The 27794-nt window shown below is 41.4% G+C and overlaps 2 protein-coding genes across 15 annotated transcripts in view; both read left to right on the forward strand.

The window, feature by feature from the left end:
• Nucleotides 1-7195, forward strand: part of tjp1a (tight junction protein 1a) — an 88396-nt gene extending 81201 nt beyond the window's left edge. For 8 of the 13 annotated variants that reach the window (XM_068730796.1, XM_068730803.1, XM_068730798.1 and 5 more), the window contains 8 exons: nucleotides 70-152; nucleotides 334-510; nucleotides 683-789; nucleotides 1014-1258; nucleotides 1864-2018; nucleotides 2105-2325; nucleotides 2547-2690; nucleotides 5413-7195. In XM_068730796.1, coding sequence (XP_068586897.1) covers nucleotides 70-152; nucleotides 334-510; nucleotides 683-789; nucleotides 1014-1258; nucleotides 1864-2018; nucleotides 2105-2325; nucleotides 2547-2690; nucleotides 5413-5507 — 1227 coding nt within the window. In that variant the 3' untranslated portion in view covers nucleotides 5508-7195. The remainder of the gene's footprint in view (nucleotides 1-69; nucleotides 153-333; nucleotides 511-682; nucleotides 790-1013; nucleotides 1259-1863; nucleotides 2019-2104; nucleotides 2326-2546; nucleotides 2691-5412) is intronic. The other 5 variants (XM_068730801.1, XM_068730807.1, XM_068730808.1 and 2 more) reach the window with 2 other exon arrangements.
• A 1635-nt stretch (nucleotides 7196-8830) lies between these two features.
• fam189a1 (family with sequence similarity 189 member A1) overlaps nucleotides 8831-27794 on the forward strand; it is an 85701-nt gene continuing 66737 nt past the window's right edge. For both annotated transcript variants that reach the window (XM_068731148.1, XM_068731149.1), the window contains exon 1: nucleotides 8831-9913. In XM_068731148.1, coding sequence (XP_068587249.1) covers nucleotides 9665-9913 — 249 coding nt within the window. In that variant the 5' untranslated portion in view covers nucleotides 8831-9664. The remainder of the gene's footprint in view (nucleotides 9914-27794) is intronic.

Below are 27794 nucleotides of genomic sequence, written 5' to 3' on the forward strand. Positions count from 1 at the left end.
AGCACATCAGAAGTTCACATTCTTAATATTTTATCCTACTGATAAGGTTAATTGTTTTTGCTATTACAGGCAGCCGATTTACCTTTGAAAGCAGGCGGCGTAATCCCGAAGGCAAATTCTCTGAGCAACCTGGATCAAGAGAAGACCTTTAGGTAAGCCCATGTTAATGCAATTTTTCATAGAAATATTGGAATTAAATTGTGTAATTAGTCACTTTATTTTCACATCTTTGTCAAATTTGCTAACTAAATTGCTAACTCCTCTTCTCTTGCTCTGATATCATCATCTCTACCTTGTTTTTTAAACCTTAACTTTTTTATCCCACCAACCCAGAGCCCCAGGGCCTCAGCAGCCTCCGTCCGAAGTTGCTGATGACATTGTGCGCTCCAACCATTACGACCCTGATGAGGACGAGGACTACTACAGGAAACAGCTGTCTTACTTTGACAGGCTCCAGACCGGTCCCAACAAACCCCAGCCTCAAGCACAAACAACTAACAACTACCCCAGGTGAGGCTCGTCATTCCCAAGCATATAGTGTTGTTGTGAAACTTATTTTTCCTGTTAGTTGGAAGGAAAGTTGGAAAAAGACGCATTAATCTAATCTACCTTTAACATCAGTTGTAGTTGTGTTTTTTCCACTGTGAATCTTGAATTGATGGTTTTGGTCTTGTGATCTAAGGATGGAGTCGGTGGAGAAACCCATTCCAGTGGAGAAAAAGTATGAACCAGTTCCCCAGGTGACGCCTTCTCTGCCACCAACCATACTGCCAAAACCCGCACCTGAAGGTAAAAATGAACTGTCTTCTATCAAAGGAAAAAAACCTGGAGTGGGGATTTTATTGTGTTATACTAGATTGTAATCACGTGAAGATGCATCTGTATCACACACTGTACTGCTGAGGGATCTGCTGTGTATGCCAAAGTGTACATGATTCCATACAAACTAACATGCACTCAGTGACACACACACTGTGGAGCTCGTTGGCTGACCCCTCATGGCTCTTCCACAGCCAAACCTCCTGGCCGAGACGACACTGTCCAGACCAACTTCCTGCCTCACAAGAGTTTCCCTGAGAAGTCTCCAGTCAACGGCACTAGTGAACATCCTCCAAAAACAGCTCCACCAGCAACCAGCTACAACCGCTACGCGCCCAAGCCCTACACCACGTCAGCCAAGCCTTTCGCACGCATGTTCGACAGTCCTAAATTCAACCACAACCTTCTGCCCAATGAAAAGCCTGACCCTGCTCCAAAGGTAAGCAGTTTTGTAAGCGGTCGATGTAGTGCAGCACTCTAAAGAGGGTCGAATAATTAGAAATACAAGGAGGGACTACACTGTTGAACTCCATGTGGTAGAAACATAAGCTATGTTACTGTATTTATTAATCTGTTACTGTGAAAGCAAAGAGATTATCTCTTAGTAATAGGTTCCAGTTCAGTGATTGTTTTTTTTATATAATTCACAGCTGATTAAATCACTTATTTCTAGTAATACTTGATACATCTGATCTCATACTGACTTCCCTATATATTTACAGTTTATTATAATTGGTTACAGGAATTTCTTTACTTCACTTTTTCAAAACTGTTCTGTAACTGTTAATTACAAAGAGCAGATTGATCTGAAATAACTGTTATGTAAGGTTTATTAATAACTTGGTATTAATCAGAGTGGTTGTGCTGCCTCGCTCTCTTTCCTCCTCTGACCGCTACTTGATTTTGGACATCCTGGTTGATGTAAATTTACACTGAATCCGCTCAGGTCTCTCTTAGAAGCTATTTATTCCGTCTTTTGATTGTTGGTTGTGGTTACATAAATAAAGTTCTTCGCCTCACTGTTGCCGTCTGTGTTTGGAACAGGGCCCGAGCTCCAGCCCAGTGAAGCCTCAGATAGCCCCGCAGCCCCAGAACACAGACCCCGACAGTGGCCTGGACACTTTCACACGCACTATGGACCACCGCTCCAAACACCAGCACAACAACATCAACGCTGTGCCCAAGGCCATCCCTGTGAGGTAACAAACTCAGTCTGACCACATATTCAATTTACAGTGTTCTGTTCAATATGAGAGCGTGAAAGTAACGGTTTCTTCCCCTTCAGTCCGAGTGCCCTGGATGATGACGAGGATGAAGATGAGGGCCACACAGTGGTCGCAACAGCTCGAGGTGTCTTCAACTCTAACGGTGGCGTGCTGAGCTCCATTGAGACAGGTGTCAGCATCATTATCCCACAGGGTGCCATCCCTGAAGGTGTGGAGCAGGAAATCTACTTCAAAGTCTGCAGAGACAACAGCATCCTGCCGCCGCTCGACAAGGAGAAAGGTAACTCATCAAAGATGGAGGGATGAAGAAGCCAGGGGGTTTACTTGAGTCATATTTAAATTATTGGATACTTTACGAAGACGTTAATAAAGTTTAGTTGTGCATGTTGTCCTTTTGGGAAGATATACTGGATTGTACCATGGCACCAGCACTGTTTGCATTTAAACCCTCTGTGGTATGTTTGCTTTGAATCGTCCTGAATTCTGTGTTTGTATTTACAGGAGAGACTCTGCTCAGCCCTCTGGTGATGTGTGGACCTCATGGCCTCAAGTTTTTAAAGCCTGTGGAGCTGCGCTTACCTCACTGTGCGTCTATGACCCCTGATGGTTGGTCTTTTGCTCTAAAATCCTCCGACTCCTCGTCGGGTATGCTGTGCTCTCTCTGTTCTTCGGGGTCGTTTGGGCTGGCATTGTGACAATTTGAGGGTTGTGGGTCACTGTTTGATTATAATTATTTGAAGATTTTACCCCTAGTTTTGGTTCTCGTCATCAAAAAGCAATGGGAAAAATGTGAACTGAATCTGAAAATCTGATATTTTGGTCACTCTCACCATGTCTGAGAATCAATCTAGGGGGAAAAATCTCTGTTTCTTTCACAATTTATTGCTTTTATTGATTCATTGTCATCATTTTTCCTAGTTAACTCACCCACTCAATCTCTAAATCACTGTATCACTGGGTTTTTATTTGGTGTTCAGATCAAAGTCCCTCCTCATTGTTTTTACATGCTTAATTGCAGTATTCCTCTCTTATTTTTCACCTCTTGAGTCATTTTAACAAGTTTTTCTGATTTCATTTAACATTCATTCATCAGACGCTTGGCTGTATAATCATTTAATTTCACCAGGTAGAAGTATAATGCATGCCGCTCTGCTCGGATAGATTCTTCTCACATAGCCACCCAAATCCTGACCTGAAGAACAGCTTTTATAGATCTCTGCGGAAATTGGGACACTGTCATAACCAATAATGCCTGTCTTTATCCTGCAGGGGAAAAAAATTGTACGAAGACATCTTGTTATCGTGTCAAAATATAGTTCTCCAAATTTAGCTTCTGTCTAGCTGAGTGTTGTTCTTATCCAAGATAGTTCTCAGGTGACAATATGATTTTCCTAATGAATTGGTCTTTCAGACTGGCTTCAGCTTGTTTACTAAAAGGAGGATGAGAAAAGTTAGATAGAGAGATTGTTGAAATTAAAAGCAAGAAAAGCTACTTTAGTAGGTCATCATTTAGTCTATCATGTAATTGAGCAAACAAACATTTGAGAAATATCCTAAGCTCAATGAGAAGTTGAGCTCCTGCTAAGAAAGTTAAAAAAAAAAAAAAAAAAAGAACTGAAGAAAGGAACTAATTCCTTCTTTCCCTTTTCTCAACACTGCCCCGCTCACATCTCACGTCTTCTAAAACAGTGGTAATTTTGGCAGTGGTCAGGATTAGCTGCTAATTAGCCTCATTTTAAGGATGAGACTTGGAGGGCTGAATGAGATGTGAGTTCACTCCGTTGTCCTGCTCCATTGTGGGAGGATTATCAGGCTGAGTCCTAATCCTATTATTGTAAAGCAAGGCCGCTCTCTGGCCTCCTCCTGTCCCTTCTCTGCTTTTTCTCACTTTGCTTCTCCTTTTCCCTCAACTCCTGCAACTCACTGCGTCTGACTGCCTCTGTTCTGTGTACAACTGTGTTAAACTGTGGATGACTGAAATCACAACCACTGTGATACAATTCAAAATATCTTAGTGTACTACGGAATTAAATGGAATGTCAGACATTGGCATTTAAAATATGCAATATCTCATCATCTAGGCGTTCTTTAGGGCTTGACCACTAATGGTAAGTATTGCTTAACGGTACCCTGTGGAGCTTTTGACCTCCAAATTACAAGGTCAGGTTATTTCTGAAATATCCAAGAGTAAGAAATACAAATCAGCTCTTACTCCCGATACCACTCTGACAACCCGACATGTGACCTGTGTTCTTTCCTTATCCGAGGAACTGAAGGAAAACTCACACCTATTCTCGTAAGGAGGGGGAAGCCACACACTCAGAACGCAGATGCAATATTTGTTCTTATTTGACGTTCCAAAGATCAGCATTTCAGCACGCTGCGTTTTTTAGGAAAAAAAGATTGACATTTGACTTCATTAGTGTCTCAGCTTCGCTCATTCTAACTGAGAGAGAGAGAGAGAGAGAGAGAATTAATTAATTAATTAATTAATTAATTAATTAATGACATGGGAAGAATGTGGCTGCAGTGGGTTGTTGTTTTGGTCTACCTTGAGCCAGCATCCAGAATATCTCAAGCAAATCCTCCACCAGCGGCCGGCCCAGATGAGGAGGTTCCTGTCCAAGTTTAGTTGTTTTACAGTTGATCCAAAAAGGAAACCTAGCTGTGGTAGTACAAACCAGTACCGTATTATAGTATTATTTAGCTGGGGATCAAACCACCAACCCTGTGATCAACAACCAGCCAAAAAAGGAAAGAAGGAAACAGTTGAGAGCCCAATAATATGAGTCTGCTATTAAACCTCACACACTGCCAAGAAGACAGAGTGACACAACGTCTAACATCTTTACAACTTACTATAAAGTGAGTGGCTTTCTCCCTCTGCCGGGAGATGGTCGTTGGCTCACATTTATCTCTGACATGTCTCCCACATTTGAGCACAAGCTTGACACTTTACAGATGGAGGAGGCGGCTGTATTTATAGAGGGTCTGTACTGTATCAGTGGACCTCTGGCTGTGCTTACTCTGATTGATCACTGGACCTTTCCTCTTGGCACAGACCTGAATGTTTATAATTGCAATTACACTCAGGCCCTACAGTGACTGAGGCTGGGGACATTCAATAAAAATAATAAATTGCTTTTATAGGCCACAAAATCCTGTGATATTACATAACATAGCTTACAGACAATGAGTACAATCAAACTCTGCAGTGAGTGCTGTTTTAAAATGAGTTTGTATTAGATTGTTGTGGTGTGAAGAGGACTTTGCGAGTGTATAGTGCTTATGAAATGCATTGCAGCTTGAAATTAGCACAAACAAGCAGCTGTTATCGCTCACTGTGCCGCCGTCTGTCTGTCCGCAGGTGACCCAAAAAGCTGGCAGAACAAGTCTCTCCCCGGAGACCCCAACTACCTGGTGGGAGCCAACTGTGTTTCTGTGCTCATTGACCACTTTTAAGGACGGAGCAGCAGGTGTGATGTTACTGAATGTGGAACCATGGGGCGTACACTGAAGAGGATAGACACACATGAACACACACACACACACAGACACACTGACAGATGCACTCCAAACACACACACACACACACACACACACACACTATATAATGGAGTATGAAGAAGATCCAGTCAGTGCTGTTTACTGCACCCTTGGATGAAGGCGAAGACACTGATGATGGTTACAAGCTGTTCTTTAAACTCTTTCCCCATTTTGAAGTTTTGATGTGAAATGAAACCATGGATGCATGCACCATGCCACTGAGGATTGACACTATATATAAGGCGATGTTTAATGTAATTATTACATGAATATAGATGAGGCTTTTGAGGCAGCATAAATGCGTCAAAAATCTGTGTTGGTATATTTATGCTATATATGCATACAGTATATATAGTAGTATAGAGAAGATTTACTAAAAAAAAATGTACTCGTGAAGTCAATTACAAGTCAACATCTTGTTATTTTTCAGTTCAGGTGACTGAATACAAACGTGTATCTCCACGGTTTTTTCCACATTGAGGAAATTGTAATGAAGGTTTGAGACAGAAGTGAGGTTAAATTGAACCAGAGACGGTGACGAGCGTCGGTTGAAGAAGTTGGACAAAACATGAGCTGGACATGAACCCAAGCAGCACACTTTTTAGAGACGTTCTACCTGTCTTCTTCCTTTTCCTGCAGTGATATCTTGTAGCTTCATTTCTTCCAGAGTAACACGTCTCTCCTTCCAGCCTGAGGGAGATCTATGCATGTTCTTAACTCAGGTCCAGTAGCCTCCTCAGTTCCTTCCTTGCGTCTGTCTCTCGCTCTCTCTCTATCTTGTCTTCTCTCTGTGCACTCTTGCACTCACACACAAATAAGCAGTGATGCCTTATCTGCAGATTATTCACTTTTCATTAAGAAAAAACAATAAGTTATGATAAATTATGGTAAATGTCATTTGTTTTGCCATTCTTTGGTGAACCCTCTGTATAAATGAACTTGGGTTTAGCACATAATAACAATTTATAAAGGATAACAAAGGTATGCTCTTCTTTTATCTGCTATGCATAACTCAAAACAGAAAAAAATGGAAAAGAAGTGGCTGTAAATAAAGCTAGCATATTGCCTTTTTTCTTTTGTTTGTAAATGACCTTTTTGTATGTCTTTCTTTTTTGTATAAAACTTAGAGAAAACATGTTTTAAAAAGTGGAAGACAGTGAACGTGGTTATCTTTGTATTCTGGATATAACCTCGAGCCTTGGAACTTGTAACCCAACAACAATACATCACATCTTTTCTACCGATATATTCACACTACGTTATGGTCACACACAAAAAGCTCTTTTTATGGCTCTCTGAGGATCAGGAAAGTGCTTGGGCTAAAATGCATTTAAAACATGTTCTTTTAAAAAGGGTGTGCTCTCAAAGTGTCCCCCTCACTGATTTGTGATACTGGATGCTGTATTGTGTGCCCTTAAATGTATTTTTGTACTAATAGACAATATATGATGTATGGCACACCAGTACCATTTTATTTTTAGATATAACACGGCTTTAATTGGATATTAGCTCTTCACTTGTGGCTGACTTTTTTTTTTTCCTCCTCTGCAACACAATTTTAAGTATACCACTGTATTAATAAATAAAATCATTTTTAAAGTAAAGAGACTTTGTGTGCGTGAGTTTATTTTTTAAATGATTGTGACTGCTGTTTTCTTTCCTTTTGCCTCTGATGATCACCACCTCTCTGTTCTTTCTGTTATCATTCATACATACATATATATATATATATTCAAATTGGAAAGTTTCGTCCGACCAACTGTGCAAAACTCAAAGATATTCAGTTTACTATCACACAAGACAAAGAAAAATGTGAAATCCTCATCTTTCTGGAGCTTCAGTTGGTGAATATTGGGGCGTTTTTGTTTGAAAAATGACTGTTGCTAACTTATCAGTTAATGAACTGTTTATGTCAGCTCTATGGGTGCTACGTGACTGTACATCTCTCCATTAACGGATATTACGGCACCATGGCTCAGGTCTCACAGCTAGATGGTGCAGTTGAGCTCTGTATGTGTGCTGCACAAGGTCAGAAATGCAAAAGTCCTTAAGCTGTGATTTTAATGCATTTCAATATTTCACTTAGTTTTAGTCCCTATGCCCTAGCTGTGATAAGTAGCCTATAGTATTCCTTTAAAATGTGCGTTTTAATAAGATGTGTTTAGAAAACTCCCCAGTTTCAGCCCAGGTGGTAGAATATAATGGTTATGATGAAACATTTGCACAATTAGTGGGTCGGGACTCCAAAGAGGAAAAGCTGTTGCACATGTTTTTTACTCTGTTCTCTTATTCCCCTTGTGAAATACAGCCTCTAAGTTCCCTTTAAATTAAACTGCTCACAACACATGTCCACAAATAGACTTTGATTCCCTTTAATGGATCATAACCAGTGATGGAAGAAGCACTAGCATACTTTGTTACAAGTAAAAATATATATTTGCATTCAAAGTCTTACTTAAGTAAAAGTACATAAGTAGTATCTTCAACATATATCAACATATATTGAAGTACCAAAAGTAAAAGTGGGCCTGTTCATTAAGCAGAATGGCTCTGAATAAGATGTTATTGCACTGGGTTATTATATTAATGCAGGTATTTAAGCATTGCTAAGGTTGCATCTGGTAAAGGTGGTGCTACTTTCTTATGTACTGCCAGGTAGCTTAATCTATAATAATACATAACGCTTTATTAGATTTAGATTTTGTATTAAAAATCTGAAAATACAAAGTATGGGTAATAAAGTAATACAATGGGATATACTCAAGCAAAGTACAAGCAGCTTAAAAATTGTACTTAGTTACTTTCCAGCACTGCTGACCAGCCAGAAACCACTGGGTTCCACCAACCTGCCAGCACATGTTCTAATGAGTCTAATGATGTGCAGCCAACCTGATTTCAAGGAGCTCTTTGGGGAAAAAACCCTCTCCAGGTGTGTCGCATTTTCCACCTGCCTGCACCGTTCCGGCCTGCACGATGAAGGGCACACGATACAGAGTGTTCAATGACAATGCGGCTGGAGCTGATGTTAATACAGTCACTTGGTTTCATACAAAGATAAACCCACCTCAACTTAAAACTGAACACATGAAGAAGCTGTAAGACTGACGCTCTAATTTCACTTCAACACAAAACGCATCCAAAACGTGCGCTCTTTCCTAAAAAAAAGAACCTCGTTTCTTGGTAAGCTAACATGCTCGTGATGATCCACGCTTTTCATCCAGCACTTACATCACCACCAGCAGCGAGTAACAAATCACGCGCAGGTTTTCTGATGTTGCCTGATAGTAGCGAGCCCACCACCCCTCCTCCACTATCGTAGTAAAACAGACTCCGAGCTGCTCGCCGCCATGAAGACGCGCAGAGTGGCACATCTCCAATACGCAGTGTGCATCTCCTGTCCTGGCTGTTAGATTTGCTGTCGTCTGTGAAAATCACTGCTGGTGTACCACACACACAGGGGAAACGCTGCTCGCTCCCAACTGCGGATTTTTAGACTCCCCCCCTCCCTCCCAGACAGATTCTGTGTGATACCAACATTTTTCTCTCTTTAATCTTCAAGGAGGACACCTTTTTTCTACACGCGTCTTAGCCACGTTCCGTCTCTCGCTTTCGAGTAGTTGGAGAGCCTGCGGAGAAGAGCATGACAGCATGACAATGGTGCAAGGCTGGCTGACAGCGGGATGATGCGGTTTTTGTTTTGTTTTCGCCTTTTCTTGCGTGTGGACTTTTTGAGGAATGGGCTCTTTGCCGGAGCAGTCGCCGAGAAACTCCAGAGGTCTATTTTCTGTATTGCGACTTGAAAATCTAAACAGTTTTTGTGCGTGTTTTGCTGAACATCTGGTGCCTCGTCCAGTCCGCTCTTTCCTCACCTTTCTCCTCCCATCCGTCGCAGCGCATCTCTAATTGGAGCGACTCCGAGGCGTCTTAATTTGATGGAGATCATCCACACCGGACACTGACCTCGAGTTAGACCGTTTACCAGCGCACCGCGGGCGGACACACAACGACTCTGCTGTCTGTGGATCTTATTGTCCTTTATCGGCTGCTGTGTTTTGTCGTACCCTTCAGTGACAATGCCGGTGAACGCGCTGCACCGCGGCGTCAACAGCGGCATTGGGGGCCCGGGGTCCCTGAGCCCCGCGTCGCTGTCCCGCAGCCTGTCCCGGCTTAGGGAGTACCGGACCCGGACCAGGATCATGCTGGCTCTGGGAGTCTCTCAGATGGTCCTCGGGAGCCTCATCCTGGCCGTCAGCTTCGCGGCTCTGGCTCTCACCACATCCCCCAGAGTCCGGCACTCGTGTCCCTTCTGGGCAGGTTTCTCTGTGAGTACGACAATTACACGATGCTGGTTGTATTTGATGTCAAGCATGATGCAAGTTTTCCACCTCCCGAAGAAGAATAGACATGGTGTAGTGTCCTAATATCAAGAGCATGCTATTATTGAGACACTATGGTAATAGGATGGGAATTTTTTTTAGCCTACTTTTGTAATTATTGGCATCCATGTATTGGGGAAAATAGGCATTTTGCCACCTGTCACTACATTGATCTCATGGCGTATTGTCTACAGTTTTATAAAATGTTGATATGGTCACTGACTGAGTAGGCTTTAGTAGAAATATAACTTGATGGTAGTTTTTGGATTTCAAAGACATGGAGTTCTTTAATCTCAGGTAGAGAGCTGAACTAATTGGTGTGCCACTGCATGAGAAGGAAGAAATTAGGTGTTTGAATGAATTCTGGAGCCAATCTTTGGTAATTAGTAGTGAGGATGCAGAGCCATGTGGTAATCAGTGATAACACACACACACACACACACACACACACACACACACACACACACACACAGAGACAGACAGATACATTTAAGGAGGAGGATATTTTAAATACTGTACAATACTGCTCCTTCCTCTTTGTGCTGTGGGATGTGTTGTGTTAGAGATGTGTTTTTCTTCTTCATGTGAAATTTTCATGGTGATTTCCGTAAATATTTATGAATGCACACATCCCTGATTTCCTGCCAGAGACCCAGAGCATGGCTTCTCCATTAATTATAGAAGCAGCGGGGCAGAGTGCAGGGGTGAGGGGAGGTTTGTGGCACAAGGGCCATCTCTTGTGTGTGTGTGTGTGTGTGTGTGTGTGTGTGTGTGTGTGTGTGTGTGTGTGTGTGTGTGTGTGTGTGTGTGTGTGTGTGTGTGTGTGTGCGTGCGCGCGCGCGCGCATCTAGCAGTGATGGAAATATAAAGTCTCAATGGGTGTTCTTGTATGATATGAGCGAGAGAGAAAAGAAAGAGAGGACATGTGTTAGTGCCCGTATGTGTGGGAGTGTATAGTTACAGGGGAATGGTTGGTAACCACAGGGGTCAGAGGTCAATGCACATTCATCATCAGTGCCTCGGGCTGATCTGAGGTCTGTCAGTCTGTGGTGCTGCATCTTATACCTTCTGTTATGTTTGTGCACCAAACCCTGGTGATGTGCCCACAAGCAATCAGACTGTGGAAGTCGCTCTTTGTAGTTAAGCCGAGAGCTCTGACCTGTGGAAATTAAATAAGTTTTAAAATCTTCCAATGTAAAATGCCTCATTACATCTGGTCTTTTATGCTAAAAGAAAATACAGCAGCTGTTAGCTTTTAGGAGCTGATTTGATTTTTTGAGTCCTTGTTTATGGTAAATGAAACAAATCGACAACATCTCAATTAGGTGTTCTGGGATGCTTTTTGCATCTCAGCTCTGTAATTCAGTCTAATAAGACGAGTGTACACAAAAGCTTGCCTTGTGTAGCTTGAAGACTCTGTAGAGCTAATCTAGTCCTAATTTTAGAGAAGGAAAGTGTTCTTTCTCTCTGGCTCCATGTGTGTGAGTGTAGCGTGAAAGAAGGTGGTTAACCTGAATATCTGTTACAACGCTTTAGTGCAGTGTATCATGTTCAAGTTGTTTATTTGAACCTCTGATATCCTGCAGACAAGTGTCCCTGTCACGAGGAGTAAACCAGCTTCTCGACAACGTGACTCTTTCAGCCTTAAATGTAGTTTAGCGTTGAACCTTGAATCTTTTATGTTGAGCTTCCTGCAATGTTGGTGAACTGAGCTAATGAGGAAAGTGACAGCAAAAATTTCTTATCTAGGTGTGTGTGTGTGTGTGTGTGTGTGTGTGTGTGTGTGGTCACGGTGGGACGTCATTAAGGAGCTCTGTGTGATGACTGGCATCGTTGGATTTCATCATGCTCACAGCGAGAGAAGGCGTAATCTTTACTTCCTACACAGTGCAATCACTGTAGAGCCCCATATATATATATATATATATATATATATATATATATATATATATATATATATATATATATATATATATATATATATATATATATATATATATACACACATATACACACACACACACACACACTTGCCTGACCAACAGAGACTAATCCAACAAATATATTGCTCTTTCTCGCACCCATCCCTGCGCTTGTAATCATCCCACACCTCTGCTGTAACTCTTTAGCTCGGCACACAAGCAGCCAGCTGCAGTCACTTCCAGCAGATTTTATTGTTGGTGACAAAAAATGACGCAGAGCTCGAACGATCTACAGTGGCCTCCACTCCGCTTCCTTGGGCAACAGCACCTGCTGGTTTACCTGCTGGCCGTGAATCACGCCGCCCTGCCGTGTTTGGCTAATGAATGAGGTGATGTGGCCGAGCGAGCCAAAAGGCCTCTGCAGCCATCAGCATCTGACATGCAGAACAAATTACCGTTCACCTCGCATCTCCATGAATTAAAGCTCTGAAGTGATCCAAGTGTCCAAACACACATGCACCAATACACAAACCGCCTCTCTTCTCCTTTCTCATTTCCTGTCACGGAGAATAAAAACATTGTAGACAATATATGTAAATCCATCAGAAGGAGTTACTGCAGGCATCATTTACAAATTCACATTAGATTGTGATGCTTCCTATCTCTTTCTGTACCACCATGACATTTCCTCTCTCTCTCTTCTCTAGAGGAGGATACTTCTCCTGGTTTTCCCTCCTGGTTGTGTGGAAGAAGGGTGAATGTTTCTAAAAGTAACACTCCAAGATCCCAAATCTACAGACCATGACGTGACAAAGGCGGCTTAAGACTGCATTCTTGCTATTTGTTGTGAGGCAGATCTCTCTGCCGCATTTCCAGCACAAATCGTCAGCAAATTCTGCACTAATCTGCCAGAGTGTGTGTTTGTGTTTGAGTAGAAGGCTGTGAAAGTGTTTTGTCGGGGGGTGTTGTGTTGTGTGTGGGGACATATTGGGAGGCTCTCTGCCTTTTGCTGGTGAGTTTGTTGAAAGAGACAAAGGTCCACATTGAAGTAAAGAACAGCTTCTTTTTTTAGCTGTTCTTGAGGGTTAGGGTATTAGTTTGTCAGGTCTTCACTTGACAGACCAAAATGTTGTCAACAGTTATGGAATGGGTCACCATGACATTGTGTACACAAACTAATGTTCCCCAGAGGATGAATCCTACTGACTTTGGTGTTCACGTGACTTTTTGTTTAGCACCACCATTAGGTCAAAGTTTTCATTCATCCTGTTAAATACATATTTAAAACATCTGCCGGCACACAGTTCATTGTTCCCAACAGTATTATGATTTTTTTGTTTTGCAGTCGATGTTTATTTTTGGTGTTTGAGAAAATACCTGCAAAACGAATTACATTCCCACCAACTCTACATTGTTTAGTGCAAATATGAATAGCATGCTAACACGCTATATTAAGATGGTGAATTTGACAGTAAACCTGCTAAACATTGTCATTGTGAGCACGTTAGCCTGCTGACGTTAGCATTTGGCTCAAAGTACGGCTGTGCCTACATGGCATTAGACTCCTGTTTCTATCATTAAGCTTGATTCTAAATACAGAACTTCAGAGGTTTTCTCACCCAGCATGTGTGTTTTGTGCTGTCTTGATATTGGAAAGCCAGGAAAATAAAGTTTAGTGCTACTAGGCCTCTCCTAGAGAAATGGAAAGACCGTACATTTGGGCATATCTAATCTGGTTGTTCTTGTTTGCATGTTGCACCCTTTTGTCTTGAGTGGTCTCAGTGAGGAATAGAAAGCAACATTTACACAAAGACAAAGAGGTGACATTTTTTTGATTTGATTGTTTAGTTGCTGGGTCTGCTTCTTCTGCAGCAGGGGAGTGCGAATCATCATTAATTAACTGGTTTATTAGGCTTCGCTGGTCTCCTGGCAACAGATCTTTAGACACAAGCACACGCATGAACACAAATATATACTCATACTTCAGTGTTGGTTGAGAATGAATAAAGTAAATTCAGGTGTTGTTGTTGTCAGGAAACCTGAAACACTATTGATCATTTATTTTTTAGGTTTTTGTGTAGTGAAGCAAGATACGTGTTGTGTTACAATCCATCAATCAATCAATCAACTGTATCTCTGACTTCAAAGTGAATATCAATATTTTCACCACAGTGTCAAAAGACTGGGAAGGTTTTTACAAAAGATCGATATGAGTCATAGAGTCAGGTTCAATGAAACCCCTAACAATGTAATGTTGTGCACAAATGGCCAATAAATATTTGTTTGAGTGTTTAAGGATTTTGTGAATATGTGTATCACTGAGCTTGGACTCGCATTGATTTCTATTTCGATAAAGTACTTTGTGTCCCTTTGGTGTCACTCGAGGAGCTTTGCTTTCCTTTGCCTTCCTCGAGGTTATTTCATGCTCAGTAATAATTTACTGTTCTCATAAAACTCATTGAGTCAGTGGGTTGATGCAGAGAGCTAAGAAAAGAAACAAAAGAACGTGAATCATTGAATCAGTTTGTTACAAGTATTAGCTCAAGTATCTCTAAACCTGGACAAAGGAAACCAAAAACTAGCTGCATGTCTAAATACCAGTAGAGTACAAAAAAGACGTGTTACAGAAGTGATTTTTTATTTTTTATTTAGGTGAATTGATCCTTTAAGCAATTGCAGGTTGTAGAAACGCTCCTCTGAGAAACGCTCCTCTGAAAAATAAGACATTTTATTTTGAGATGTGACATTTAATCGACATTCTTTGATGGCATCACAAGTTTCAAAGTATCTCATGCTTTGACCGTCCAGTTGTACACATTGTGATAAAAGCATTATTCTATTATTCTGGGACTCAACACAAAGCTCCGCTGGGCCGTTTGTTGCTTTGATGCAGCCTTTTAATCCCAGCTGTCAATAGAAGCCGTGGCTCCTCAGCTGCTTCACTCATCCTGTCAGTTTAGATTAAATGGAAGGTGTAGTCAGCACACATGCGCTCAGACCAGACCACTCACGGCCGGACCGGCCTGTCTTAAATTTCCTATTGATCAACTAATTAGATGGATTCCATCAATCATCATTATTTTGACTTGGTGTTTTTTTGTTTTTTTTTACATATCTGCAGTGAACTCAATAGCGGTTAAAGAGGGTGTGATGATGTCATGTGGTTTTAGCGCTCAGTCCGTGCCGAGGTGTCGCCCAACAGTTGTAATTCACTTTCCCGCTGCACCTTTTCCTTAATAAGTAAGTAGCCACTCAGCCTGCTGCTACTCATTACTCTGAGGACCCTCCAGTGCATCCTGCCCCCACTCCACTGCTACCAGTAAGCACCATAATGGTGGAAAGAACAGTTTGTCCTTGCTTCCACACACACACAAACACACACACACACACACACACACACACACACACACACACACACACACACACACACACACACAGTGTTTGAGAGAGGCTCTAATATTTCAAGTTGTCAACCTCACTTAATTCCCTGTCTCGCTGTGCTTTGCTGTTATAGCTGGAGACGCATCCAGACTTTCTGCCTCATCTCGTTCCTGCTGCTTGTGCTCTGATATTTTTTTGGGTGTTTCATGATCCATGTTCAACACCGGGTACAGGATGATCTGAGCTTCTTCGGAGTGTGCCGTGTTAAAAGATTCAGGTCCCTTTGTTACATGCCATCCCTTCTTTTTCTGGCTCTCCTCGCTACAAATTACCTAATGAAGCAACCTCGCTGAAAACCTGGAAAACTACGCCTGGTTGGCAAAGCAGTCATCGGTGAAATGCAAAGAAAAAAATATGAATGTTGAGGTTGTATGTCTTTGTGGAAAGTCTGCAGTGACACCGCGGGGGTCCTGACGCAGACGGCTCTGGGGGAAACATACGCAGGGTCATCAAAAACCGTTGCAGCATGGTGGTGTTGCAGAGTATTGTGCTTGCCAGTCAAATCAGTGCAAGGGCATATTGCTCTTAGTTTACTTTGTGTGAACAATTCAGTTCTGCTGTTTAACTTGTGATATTTGAGACAGAGGACAAAATTGGCTTCAACTCACATTTATTTTCATTATTGATAAATCTTGCGATTGTTTTTTTTGTTTAATAGTTAATGTTGTTGAGCTTGAGCACAAGGTGACATCATCATTTATCTTGTTTTGTCTCAACAATAGTCCCAAACACAAAATATTAAATGTTAAGACTAAAACAATGTGGAATTTTCACATGTCAACCATCGATAGACTAATTGATGAATTGTTGCAGCTCGGCTCAGATGATTGTTGCCATGATAACTTCCAGAGTTGTAAAACCTCAAAGTGTCATCAGTGCGTGTTTGTCTTATGGCATGGACTTCAAGTTGTCAATCAATCAAGAGAATTGTGATTTGTAAAGTCCTCCTCCACCCGAACATGTGTTTTTGTTTCTTGTTTCCTCTCTTGGATGTTTGAGCTTCACTGTGCAGAATGACGTGTGTCTCTGACACCAGACGGCTGTTTTCATGTTCATCTGCTGAAGAGAGGCTCTCTGTGTGCTCACCTTTTAATGAGTTTAACACATGTACGTACGGACAACTCAACTAGTTTAGAAGCCAATCGTGGTCCAGCATTTATTTATAGTACTCACACCAGTGTGATGTAGAAACATGAGTCCTCCACTGCACAAACACTGAGAAGGGACTTTTCAGTGAAGTAGGACACAACTTGTGTCCAGTAGTTAACTTTTGAAAATCAACAATACTTTTTATATTATGCAAAAGATTTTACAAAATGTATTGTAACTTTTTTGTGGAAAAACCATACTGGACACAAATTATTATTCCATGCAGGGTACTGAAAACATGTCTAGAGGGGATCTTTTAAATACCCCACAATGCCCAAATGTGTGCACACACATTGCATCTCTGCACACTCACAGACACCTTCATACACGCACACACACCCAAAAAACACAAGCAGCCTCCATTATGCATCATTTTGATCTTTTGAAGAGTGAAGCTGGTTGATGTGTGTAGATTTATTTTTTGGATATAGAGAGAAAGAGAAAGATGGGTCATGTTTGGGGACATTTTTTAATGTTGAATGCATGATAAAATTCTTTGTGCATACATCACAGATCTGTCATAAATCCTCCTTTTCTTTCCTCTGCCTGCTCTTGTTTATGGTGTGTCTGTGTGTTGGTCTGACCCGCAGCCCGGGACGTGTCTGACAGAATGCTTGATGCTGCACTTCTTTACAAACAGCCCCGACCCGGCCGCCAGCGGGTCTGCCTGCAGACTGTTGAATAGAAAAGGCCAACAGGGTTGAACTGAGCTCAGAGGGAGGCAGGGAAACCAGAGCAGAGACAACAGAGTAACGAGGGAAGAGGAAGACGGCCAGAGACGAACGTCTGTCATGAGGTCTAGCTATTTGAAGATGGCAGAGGGTGTTGCATTGAAGAAAACACTGACACAGGTGCTGCAACTGTACAACACCTGTGATCACAGTTACTCAGCCTTTGTGTTCATGTCAAATCCGACAGAAAAGAGAAGCTTTGTGACTCAGACTTGTCTTTTATCTGGACTGAATTGAGAGTTTTAGTTTCCAGTGAAGTGGCAGACATCCACTTCCTCCTCCTTTTATGATATAGATATAGTTATTTTAAGAGTTTTTCAGTGGCGTGCTGCGACAGGCCATCACCAGAGTGACTGTCTGATATCAGTGCACACAGACAGACCAACAGACCTTTGTTGGTGTGTTTGACTTCCATCCTGTACCTGCTATTGAGCCATAACTTCTTCCTGATGTAACAAAGCTGACTGTCGTGCCTCCCTGCTGCTTTCTACAGCCGATCAATGGCAAAGCCTGCTGACTGGAGCCTCCCTTTGTTCTATGATTAGCAGCTGTGTTGTGTTGGATGGTGCTTTTATGTGTGTACACATGTGGGATGGCAGGTCAGGGGGGTGTGAGTGTGTGCTTCTGTGTATTTAATTGTATATATGGAGCTGGAGTAGACATTAAGGTTGGTTGTACACTCCCGACAGCTGAGCAACAAGGTGGTTGTTTGTGTGTATTAAGACAGATACACACCGCTGTAACGGAAAGCCGGGAAAGAAGAAAGAAGAGCATTTCTTTCATGTTTTTCATCATCTTACTCTCGGTTTGTCTTCCAGTCCCTCAGAATGTAGCCGACCACTGAGCTATAAGCTGTTTTAAGAGGTGGTTAATCAGGCGGTGAGAAAAGATACATCAAGAGTCTAAAGACAAATCTGAGAGGCGTTTTAGCTCATACATAAACTCTGTTTACAAGGCATTTTAGTCTGAGCACAAAAAAATCATTTTGATATTAAGAGCCAGAGTGAAAGGAACTTCCAAAAGGAAGAAAGTCACACTGACATTTGTGAACATTGAAATTAAGTAAATGAAAAATGCAGCCCTGCAGCACAACATTGCTTGACAATATGTGGCTGTCCAGACAGGGATGATGAATGTTTTCATCATTTCCTATTGTTATTTTCATATTTATTGAGTATTTCTAATTTTAACAAAGATACATTTCCATGAAACTACAAACCGGCGCTCAGGTTACACATCACCATTTGTTGCAGACTTTGAGTGGCTGTCGCAGTGAGACAGAGAGAGACACAAAGGACGGTCATAGACAGCAGAGATTATGGTTGGAATCAAAAAGTTGAATAAAGAGCATTAGCGGTTATCATGGATGATATTTTATGGGAGCTGTGGCTTTCTAAATGCTAACAAATGAATCTTTGTTTAACTTTGTCAAATCAGGTAAAGTGTTCAAACTGAAATAACAAGAATAGATACTCATTTAAGCTAGAATATGTCCCGAGTATATAACTAACTGCTTGTCTGATATGTCAGATTCATTGCATCTCTCTCAGCGGAGCAACATCTTCACTGGATGTTTACGTCAAATGCTTCATGCAGGCTTCGCATTGATTTATTATTTGTTGCACTTTGTTGCATTTTGTTTCATCAATAAAGCAACTTTTTCACTTCAGGCAAGCCTAGAACGTGCTTTTGCAATATTACGACTTTTTCATTTAAATATCTGGTGTTTCCACCTAAGTTTATATCGATGCATAAAGTGAAAAGACATAGTGGCACTTTGTGAGAGCAGACTTTCCCCCCCTTACCTTCGATTGTTGCCATCTGATTTAAACACTTTTCTCTTAGACGTCTTAGATGCTGTTCAACTTAGATTGTATAAACCACTGAGGCCTTGAATACCAAGAAACACGTATCACTTTTTCAGGAAGGTTGATGAAAAGAAAAAAAACAAAACAACGTAATAAGACATTTGATTGAATTAGCTGGATGCTGCTGGGACGCCCGGAGGCTACGTCAAGACTTCGTCTCTCTATATCATCTGAAGTACAGCGACAATATCGAATTATGAGACAAATGCACCAATTTCCTGGTGGAAGTGGGTAACGAGGATGAAATGTCTCGTTTGGATAAATGAGCCGTGAGGATAAACGAGCCAGGTCAGAGGTCAAACCTTTACAGCAGTTAATGGCCAACGACAGGTCAGTAGATTAGTAGAAAACACATCCACATTACACACAAACAATCCTTCAGCGTCTAGCAGTGACCAGATTTGTCACCTGTAATGTAGTCGCTGTTGTCTCCTGGTGGAGTGCGGCAGCATAATCTTAAAGTCATTTTTCATTGTTAATAGCCTGAATGATGCATTTCCTCGTGGTGTCCTGCTCTGCCTGTTGTTTCATCGATACAGATGGGACTGGCAACAGGGAGACAGGCCAAATAGTTAATCCCTGGACAATTTCCAAGGACTTTGTATGCATATGCATGCCCCTCTGTGTGTGTATATGAGTGTGAGAGACATAAAAACGATGATGGAGAAGGCGAGAACAGACTGATTGATCTGACAGTCTAACACATCTGCCTTTTAGAGGAGCCTCAGTGGGAGTTTTATAAGTGCAACAAGCCTCCAGGAAAGACAGGAGGGGACCTCATTTTCTCTCCACAGCTGAGGTCTGTGCACACCTTGTGTGTAGATTTTCTTTATAATCACTACATAATCAACAGGGATTGCATTACTGTTTTTTCAGATTTAGAAAATATAAATATCAATCCCCTTATTAGGTGCTTTACTAGCCTTGTTGCATCTTTCCTTATCTGTTATCTTTGCTGTGGTGCATTGGAATGATATTGCAAAGAAAAATCAGTTTTTCCTTAATGTTTCTTGCTGAAGGAAACATTAGTAAAAGCTCATTTATTTTCAAACTGTCCTGGGGCAGGAGTGGATTAAGGGAGTTTCTGTTTTTTCTCTCTTAATTCACAAGTTGATTTTTCTTCTCTTTTTTTCGATTTGGATTTAATGAAATATGCTTTATAAAAGAAAAAGAAGAGAGAATTTATGCAAAAAGAGAGTAGAAAGTAAGAGGGACATAGCTGCTGATTTGGATCCCGCGCTGCAGGGGATGATGGGGAATCTGTGGGTGTTTGCTCGGCATGAAGGAGGCCAGCCGCCCCCCGGGCCATCAGCTCCTCCCTCAGGTTGATATTTCAGCTCCCTCTTCCTCCTCTCCAGCTCAGAGTGTTTCTTTTGGCATCCCTTCAGCTTGGTTAGCATGTCTCATCCCCCACACACCCTCACATAATCTGTACTCTTTTTGATCCGACTCGCTGCCCATTTCTGTCCCTGGAGGTTGCATCTCTGTGGGATCCATGTTTCAGCTGGTACTAGCGTCAACGTCTCTGGCACTTTCAGGTTTCAGGGGTTTTCACACGTCTGTCGTAGAAACCTGGAATGTGTTTTTTTTGGTTGTTTCCCCTCTGAGTTTCTGTTTCACAAATTCCTCTTTCTACACTTTCTAACTGCCATGTTTCACAAAAACACATCAGCAATCCATTTGTACTTTAATACCTCCTAATTTAGCGCAGGCCCAAGCACTGCAGTGCAAAACCTAAAAATATGCTGCATACAAGCTTTTTGCAGTGATCAATACCCAACAACTGTGCTTAGTAAGGGAGGGCCAGAACCAGGGAGCCCGCTGCATGAGAACTGTGTCCGGGTATTTTTAGAACTGAAAAGCTCAGCTGATCGACAGCGAATCAGTCGGCTACTGTTGTGATAATCGATTAGTTGTTTCAGTCAACAGTTCCTGCTCTTCCATTGTGATGATTCACTACTTTTCTCTCTATCACATCTTTGTAAACTCTCTTTTAGGTTGGAACTGTTTGAGCGACAAAACATATTTCAAAATAAGCACATACTATCCCCGAGTGCGCTGTGCTCATGTGCAACGTTTGGTAATAAATCTTAAAAAAAATCTCTGTGATGTGATAATAATGTGAGAAACATTATTTTAGAGGTGATGTTGTAAAAAAAAAAAAAAAAAAAATGCTGTTTGCACATTAACACATTTTCTATTTTCAATTTGTCTGCTACAGCTACAGATATCGGACAGTTCTCCAGCTTGCAGGACATGTTTCAACATGTGCCATGAAGCATCTCACAATAAAAGAGCCTTTTCAGCAAAGAGGTCGAAATGCTTCCAATCACTGAAGATAGCAATCACCTAACACATTATTGTAAGTGCTGCAGAAAATAACAGTCAACAATCATCAACAGAATGAAGACAGACTAGAGGCCTAACACCTACAAAATCATTTGTTGCAATGTGAAACAAATTAAGCTTTTGATCCAGGATGGAAATGGAAGCATCTTGGTAGGATGACAAGCTATCTCTAACTGTGGAAATAGAAGCAGTATTCTTATTTAATATCGACTTTGATTAGGTCCTCGTCATGGTTGGTTACTATGGCAGCCAGAGACAGCTTGTTACCAGTCAGCATCAGTTGAGGGAGGTGAGGGAATGAGGGGGATGGGGGAGTGTCTCACTCTCTTTCTCTGCCGCCTAATGAAACAAGATTTAAGGGGAAGAAGAAACGAGTGTAAGAAAGGGAAGGAGCTGTAGCACATGAGGATAAGAACGTCTTCATGGGTGAGATGACTGACAGGCTGTGAGAGAGAGAGAACAAGAAATATGAAAACACAGGAACAACAAAGGCTTCAGAAGAGTGATTTCTATTAGCAGAACGAGGAGGGAGAGTGAAATGTTTTGGTTGAAGTCGATTACAGCTGTGGTTCTGTGGAGTAATGAGTCTGGCTGTGTCTCATGCTTATGTATCCCTCTCATTAGCTGGTACTGGAGGACAAAAACAGTGTTTTGACAATTCTAGTTTAATTGTGTGTTTGTGTGCAACAGCTCACAGGCTTCTCCTGCACTTTCTGCAGCACCTGGACAGCAGTTAGACCGGACAGCAAAATAAGTGTGAGGCCGGGTCTGTATTCAGCACCGTCTTTGGAGCTGCTACTTGTTTCTTCCAGTCTTGTATCCGTTTCTTTCTGCTCATGTTCCTCTTGTACAGCTTATTCACCGTTGTCATTAGGGAGGGACTTGTTGGTTGCCCCCAGCAACATGTTCAGATATTTTGTAGGAGTGAGATACTGCATAAAAAAAGCACTTCCCTCTATGAATTAAATTGACATTGGATGATTCTGTGGCATGGATGCCTGAGACTGAGGTTTGCGTTCTTTCTCAGACGAATAATTTGTTTTTCAATCTTTCTCAATGTACGGTGGCCCTGAGAGCTCAGCACACTGAAAACACTCAAGGAAATGAAGAAAACATCTTCACCAATTTATGTGCACCAATGTGCAGCTTTTCTTTCCCCTCAATGCTGCCAAGTGAGAAAACACAACCAAATATAGAAACTCGCTGCAAGTCACACAGAAAACAGATTCCTAGCAATCTGCTTTGTTCTGTGTGACTTGTCACTTGTCTGTATCTGTAGTTTGTTTGGTTTTGTTTTCAACCTGGTTAAAATGTTTTTGTGTGTTGTCTATTTGCATGAGTTTTCTAGTCCATTTAAAGTTAAATGGATCTTATTCATATATGAAGAATATTCAAACAAGATAAACAGATTATATTTTGACATAAAAAACAGAACAGAAAACAAGGTGATGTTTTAACAGAAAAAAAGGTGATGCTCAATGAGCAAACATGTCAGTCAAATCTAAAATATGATAAAGTCTCGTTGTCTGGCTGTATGGGCAAAGTTTAACTTGCATTCTTTGATTTGTGCAATAGAGACTTATGAGTCACTTACATGATAGACATAAAATAGGAATAATTATGTACTGTGGTTTTGCAAAATTGTCCAACATCAACGTTGTGCTGGTCGAGGTTCCAACACATGAAAGGAGACCTCAGAGCGTGTTTGATGAGTCTGTATATGTGGGGATGATGCAGCCTGCGTCGTTGAACAGCTGGAGTTATAAAACAACAGAGAACCTGTGGGCTTCAAACATGGCTGCCCTGCCATGTTTGCCAGTCCTTTTGAAACATGACAGTCACACTGTCAGAAAGAGGCAGAACAGAGTTGAACTAAAGCATGTTGCTGCTTCAGTAACCTGTACAGAAGCTGTACAGTAAATTACTTTATAAACAATTATAATATGATTTGGCATCAATGATTAAATTAACATGTTTTCCTTTTTTTTTTTTGCATTGTCATCGTTGCTCCTGAGTTTGGAGGGATCACTTCTGTCTGCACTGCAGTCCTTTGTTGCTGCACACTCCCACCACTCTTGTCTTGGGGAGGGAATAGACAGAAGCAGAGAGTGTAGACTGACCAACCAGAACAAGTCGCTAGTGCTGCAGCACGAGCTTCACCAGTGAACAAAAGTAATTGTGTTTGATGAGGCTGGAAGCACCTCTGCCAGCGACAGATCCCTGGTCTCTGCAGTGTTGCACCACCCAGGCCCTTGAATCAACGAGCTACCGTTAGACTGGGATCTGTACCTCCTTTTTATTCAGGCTGGTTCAAATGTGAACCTTTTTAAGGTGGATGAAAATGTACAAACTGTATGTGTGGGCCCATTGTAAATCTGCTATGTTACATTTGGGTAGAATGTACTTCTCAGTACAACATCATGGATGTAGTTTTTGAGTTTTCATCCAAATATTCAACATTTAGAACTTAAAAGAATAATGCTGTATTCACACAGGATAGGAAGGAAAACCTCCCATTATTCCAGGTTGGAAGTGTTTACCAGTAGGCCTAATTTTGTTGGATGATACATTGTCCCAAAAATAGTTACAATAAACATTATTATTGTCATTTTAAGACTATTTTCTGCCACTTTAATATAATGTTATAATAGCATAATAATACAAGTGCACCCTTTTTAAAAGAGCAATGAACGAATTCTTAAAAATATTCACGAATTCGAATGTGAAAAAAATATTTAATTATCCTAAATAAATAAAACCTAAATAAAATAAAACCACACAACCAAAACAATAAATAAACTGGACATTCTGGTTCCTTTAATAAAAATGTGCAACATGTTCAAAATGTCCAAGTCTTATAATGGTTGGGAAAACCCTTTATTCTGGCATCATGTTGGCTAAAATGTTGGAAATGTTCTAACATATAAACACAACGGGCAATAGCAAGGTCATAAAAAATGATGATCATGTCCATATATTATACAAGTCGAAAGCATTAGAATGATCATGGTCATATCCATACATCGTAAGACAATAATCTAATAATGATGGTCACCATGTCCATAGTCACACCCTTTAGAAACCCTTAATTACTTTTGCTGTGCAAACTGCACCGCTCCTTTTGACTAAGATGAATGGGTTGTAATTGTGTTAATATTGGATTTTATTTAGATGTAACTGCCAGTGACGGTGGCTTCATTGACACTTTATTTCAGATATGGTTGCTTGTAATTACGGTCTGAACAATATGACACCAATGTGGCGTTAGGAGCTTAGATTTTGCATATCTCACCTTCCTCTACTGTAACACAGAGGGGATGAGCTAGAGCATGTTTAATTAGGGCGCTGTCTGCGTAGCCCTGCAGTGCTTACTCCAATAACACAAATTACTCAAACTAAACTTGCAGCAGGAGCAGTTGTACAACTCTGCTGTGGAACAACACCCCGAGTTCTGCTCAGCCCCAGCAGATAAATACAAGGGATCTTCACTTTTTGTCACTGCATTATGTGCTTTATATGTGACTCACAGGATTTTGTGTTGACTTTTGGGCAATAATAGTTCAATCAGGAGAGACAAGTGAATGATTAGTAGTTAACATTTATTATGACAGATGATGTGTTAATGAGTTGCACAGAAATTCTTTGGCGCTTGAACTCGACGAGGAGATTTGTGATCGAGTTGTGATTGCCCTGAGCGGCAACAATATAAATCCCCCCGTGGAGTGCAGACACTGGTGGTGATGGTGGCTGATGAGGTTGATAGGATGATGAGTTGATGAGGCTGATGAATCTGCGAAGATTGGGCGGAGATGGGGAGGTGGAGGGTTCCGTATCAGCAGCATGAACTACTGAAGGTAGAGAGACGGTCATATTTAAAGACAGACAGCGGCAAGATGATAGGCTAATGATGTCCTTGTGTCATTGTGTAATTGGCTAGAGACCAGCTGATCTAGACAGCTGATATCATGATTGACAGCCCCAAACAATAACAACAAGGAAATAATGTGTGCATGCATGAGGACTGACGGCAGATGTATGGTAAATAAGCTATGGGCTTAGGCATACATGAGTATAGTCTTCCTGTCTGAACTTACGCTAGAGCGTCATTTGTTCCAGTCACGTCAATTCCTCCTTTTTCCTCTTACTATCGCTCTTGCAATAAGACAGTTAAACAGCATGGTTTAGTAGTAGAAGAAAGAAAAGATGGAACGTGTTTCTCTTGTGGCAACATCCAGTCGTCCTCGTGGCAACATCCATCGTAGATATTCCTCATTAAAACTGTAGCAGATTTTTAAGTGGAGAGGAGCAAATGTGTGTTCATGTGTGAGATGAATAACAGGAGAGTGTAAGACGTGTTGACAGGACGCACGTTATTAGCAGCCTCACCTCACAGTGTGTCTGACTCTCACACTCCCCGCTGTGACACTTTCCAAGGTCAGCTGATGTTCGCATCCACGGCGTTTTTTTTAAATTCCTAGTAGCTCTCTGTTTCTCTCCAGCAACATTTGGAAATTTGCTCTCCGCTGAACAACAAGGCTGCCTTTTCTTTCCACCCAGCCTCAGTCTGAGGAGTGCAAATGAAGAGCAGCAGGTCTCCAACACGCCCGCTCAATGCATCGATTCTCTTCATGTGGCATTGACTTGTTCTTCATCCAAGGCCGTGATGGGGTTTCAGAAGAACTACCCCTCCTCTGTTTTAATTGGGTTTAGCACTGAGGAGGCACTCCCACGTGATTTAAATCGGTGTTTGTGTTAGAGAGTGAGATATCAAGGTGAAGAATATTTGAGTAGTGCATACTCAAAATGACTCTGGGGTTCAATGTGATTAACACTGGATTTTCCTTCAGAGGCGAGTAGAGGCTGAAAAGTCTGTATTTGTAAGAAACAAAGAACAAGGGGAGATTGATTTAAGATTTTTTAAGGGTTTGCAAAGTAAGAGAAGATTGATACCACTCTTTGAGAGTGGGCTCAATCTTCTCATCTAACTCTCTGCCAGAAAGTGAATTAGCATATTTCCCAAAATGTCAAACTATTCTTTTTAAGGCTTACACTGTATACATTTGAATTGCTTGCCTTATCTGAATTTCACAGATGGTTCGAAGTTTTCAGCAGACCCACGGCTGCACTGACATCAGACAAGGTCACACCCACTGCTGTGGTGGAGGTGTTGTTCACCATTTGGATTACAGGGATAATCCCTTTATTATTTGACAATATGTTACCTGAGTCTGGTCTGACCTCTACAGTGATGTGATTGTGTGCCCAGGGTCTGTTTGTGCTGTGCAGAGTTTGTGTGCGGGCTTGTGTTTGTATGCTCGTTTCCACACAGAGATGATGGTTTCGCCTTGTCTCTGTATGTGAGTTATTGCCTAAACCAAGACACGGTTATATGATCTTTGCCTGTGATTTGATCAATAGACAAAATTACCACAGCCTCCCAAAAGGCCAATATTGTTGTGTGGTAATGGAAATGCACTGCCACATGAGCAATGCTCTCTCCCAAAGTAATCCACATTGATTTGTGGGGCCACTTTGATAAATTGAGGGGGTTTTAGGTTTAGTGTTGGTCCATTGCACGGTGCTCGATTCCTTCTGTGTTATGCGAATGGGTGTTTGAATCTATACCTATCAGTCTACAACACAGACCTCCTTCAGGGTCCTGTGAGAAAGTACCAAAATCATATAAAATGTTTTATTTTAGCAAGGGATGCTCCGATGTTTCAGACCAAGAACATTTGAGTACTTGCTGATACCAAGTACTAATATAAGTACTTAATACTACTCTTACAGTTTTAACAATAACTTTGAAAACATGTTTCATTTCCATCTGATGTTCGTCACTTTCTGGCTGTAACAAATCAAATACACAACATGATGCTGACATTTTAACATTTAACTTTGTGTTTTCCTGATACAAACAGAGCACAGTTTGCAGTATGGATGTTAATAATTAACCGTTTAACCGTCAGTTAGACAGTGAAAAGAAATAAATGAAAAAATTAAAAACTCGTAGTAGCAGCTTGTCACCTAAAGGAGAACAGCATTGGTCCACCTTAAAGGTCAGTCCTCCTTAAAAGCACTAATTATCTTCGCTTTGATCATCAGTTGGCTGACGAGCAAGACTGGGAAATTAAGCTTGGGTCTCCTCACGGGTCTCCTCACGGGTTTCCTCACGGGCATCTATTTAACGACAAATAAACTTTACCGGGCAGGTATGAGCATGCCATGCAGACACACAGCAGACAACCTCGCAGCTCAACTAGATAATGTAGAGGAGACTTACTGAGGACAGCCTGTTTTAATGGATTTAACCCGTTTTGTGCATCAGGTTACCGTTGCAGCTGAGCGGCTGAATTCATGACAGGTT

Source organism: Cebidichthys violaceus, unplaced genomic scaffold (genome assembly GCF_023349555.1).
Source record: "Cebidichthys violaceus isolate CVI_PGR_0920_01 unplaced genomic scaffold, fCebVio1.0.p SCAF_5, whole genome shotgun sequence".
Lineage (NCBI taxonomy): Eukaryota > Metazoa > Chordata > Actinopteri > Perciformes > Stichaeidae > Cebidichthys > Cebidichthys violaceus.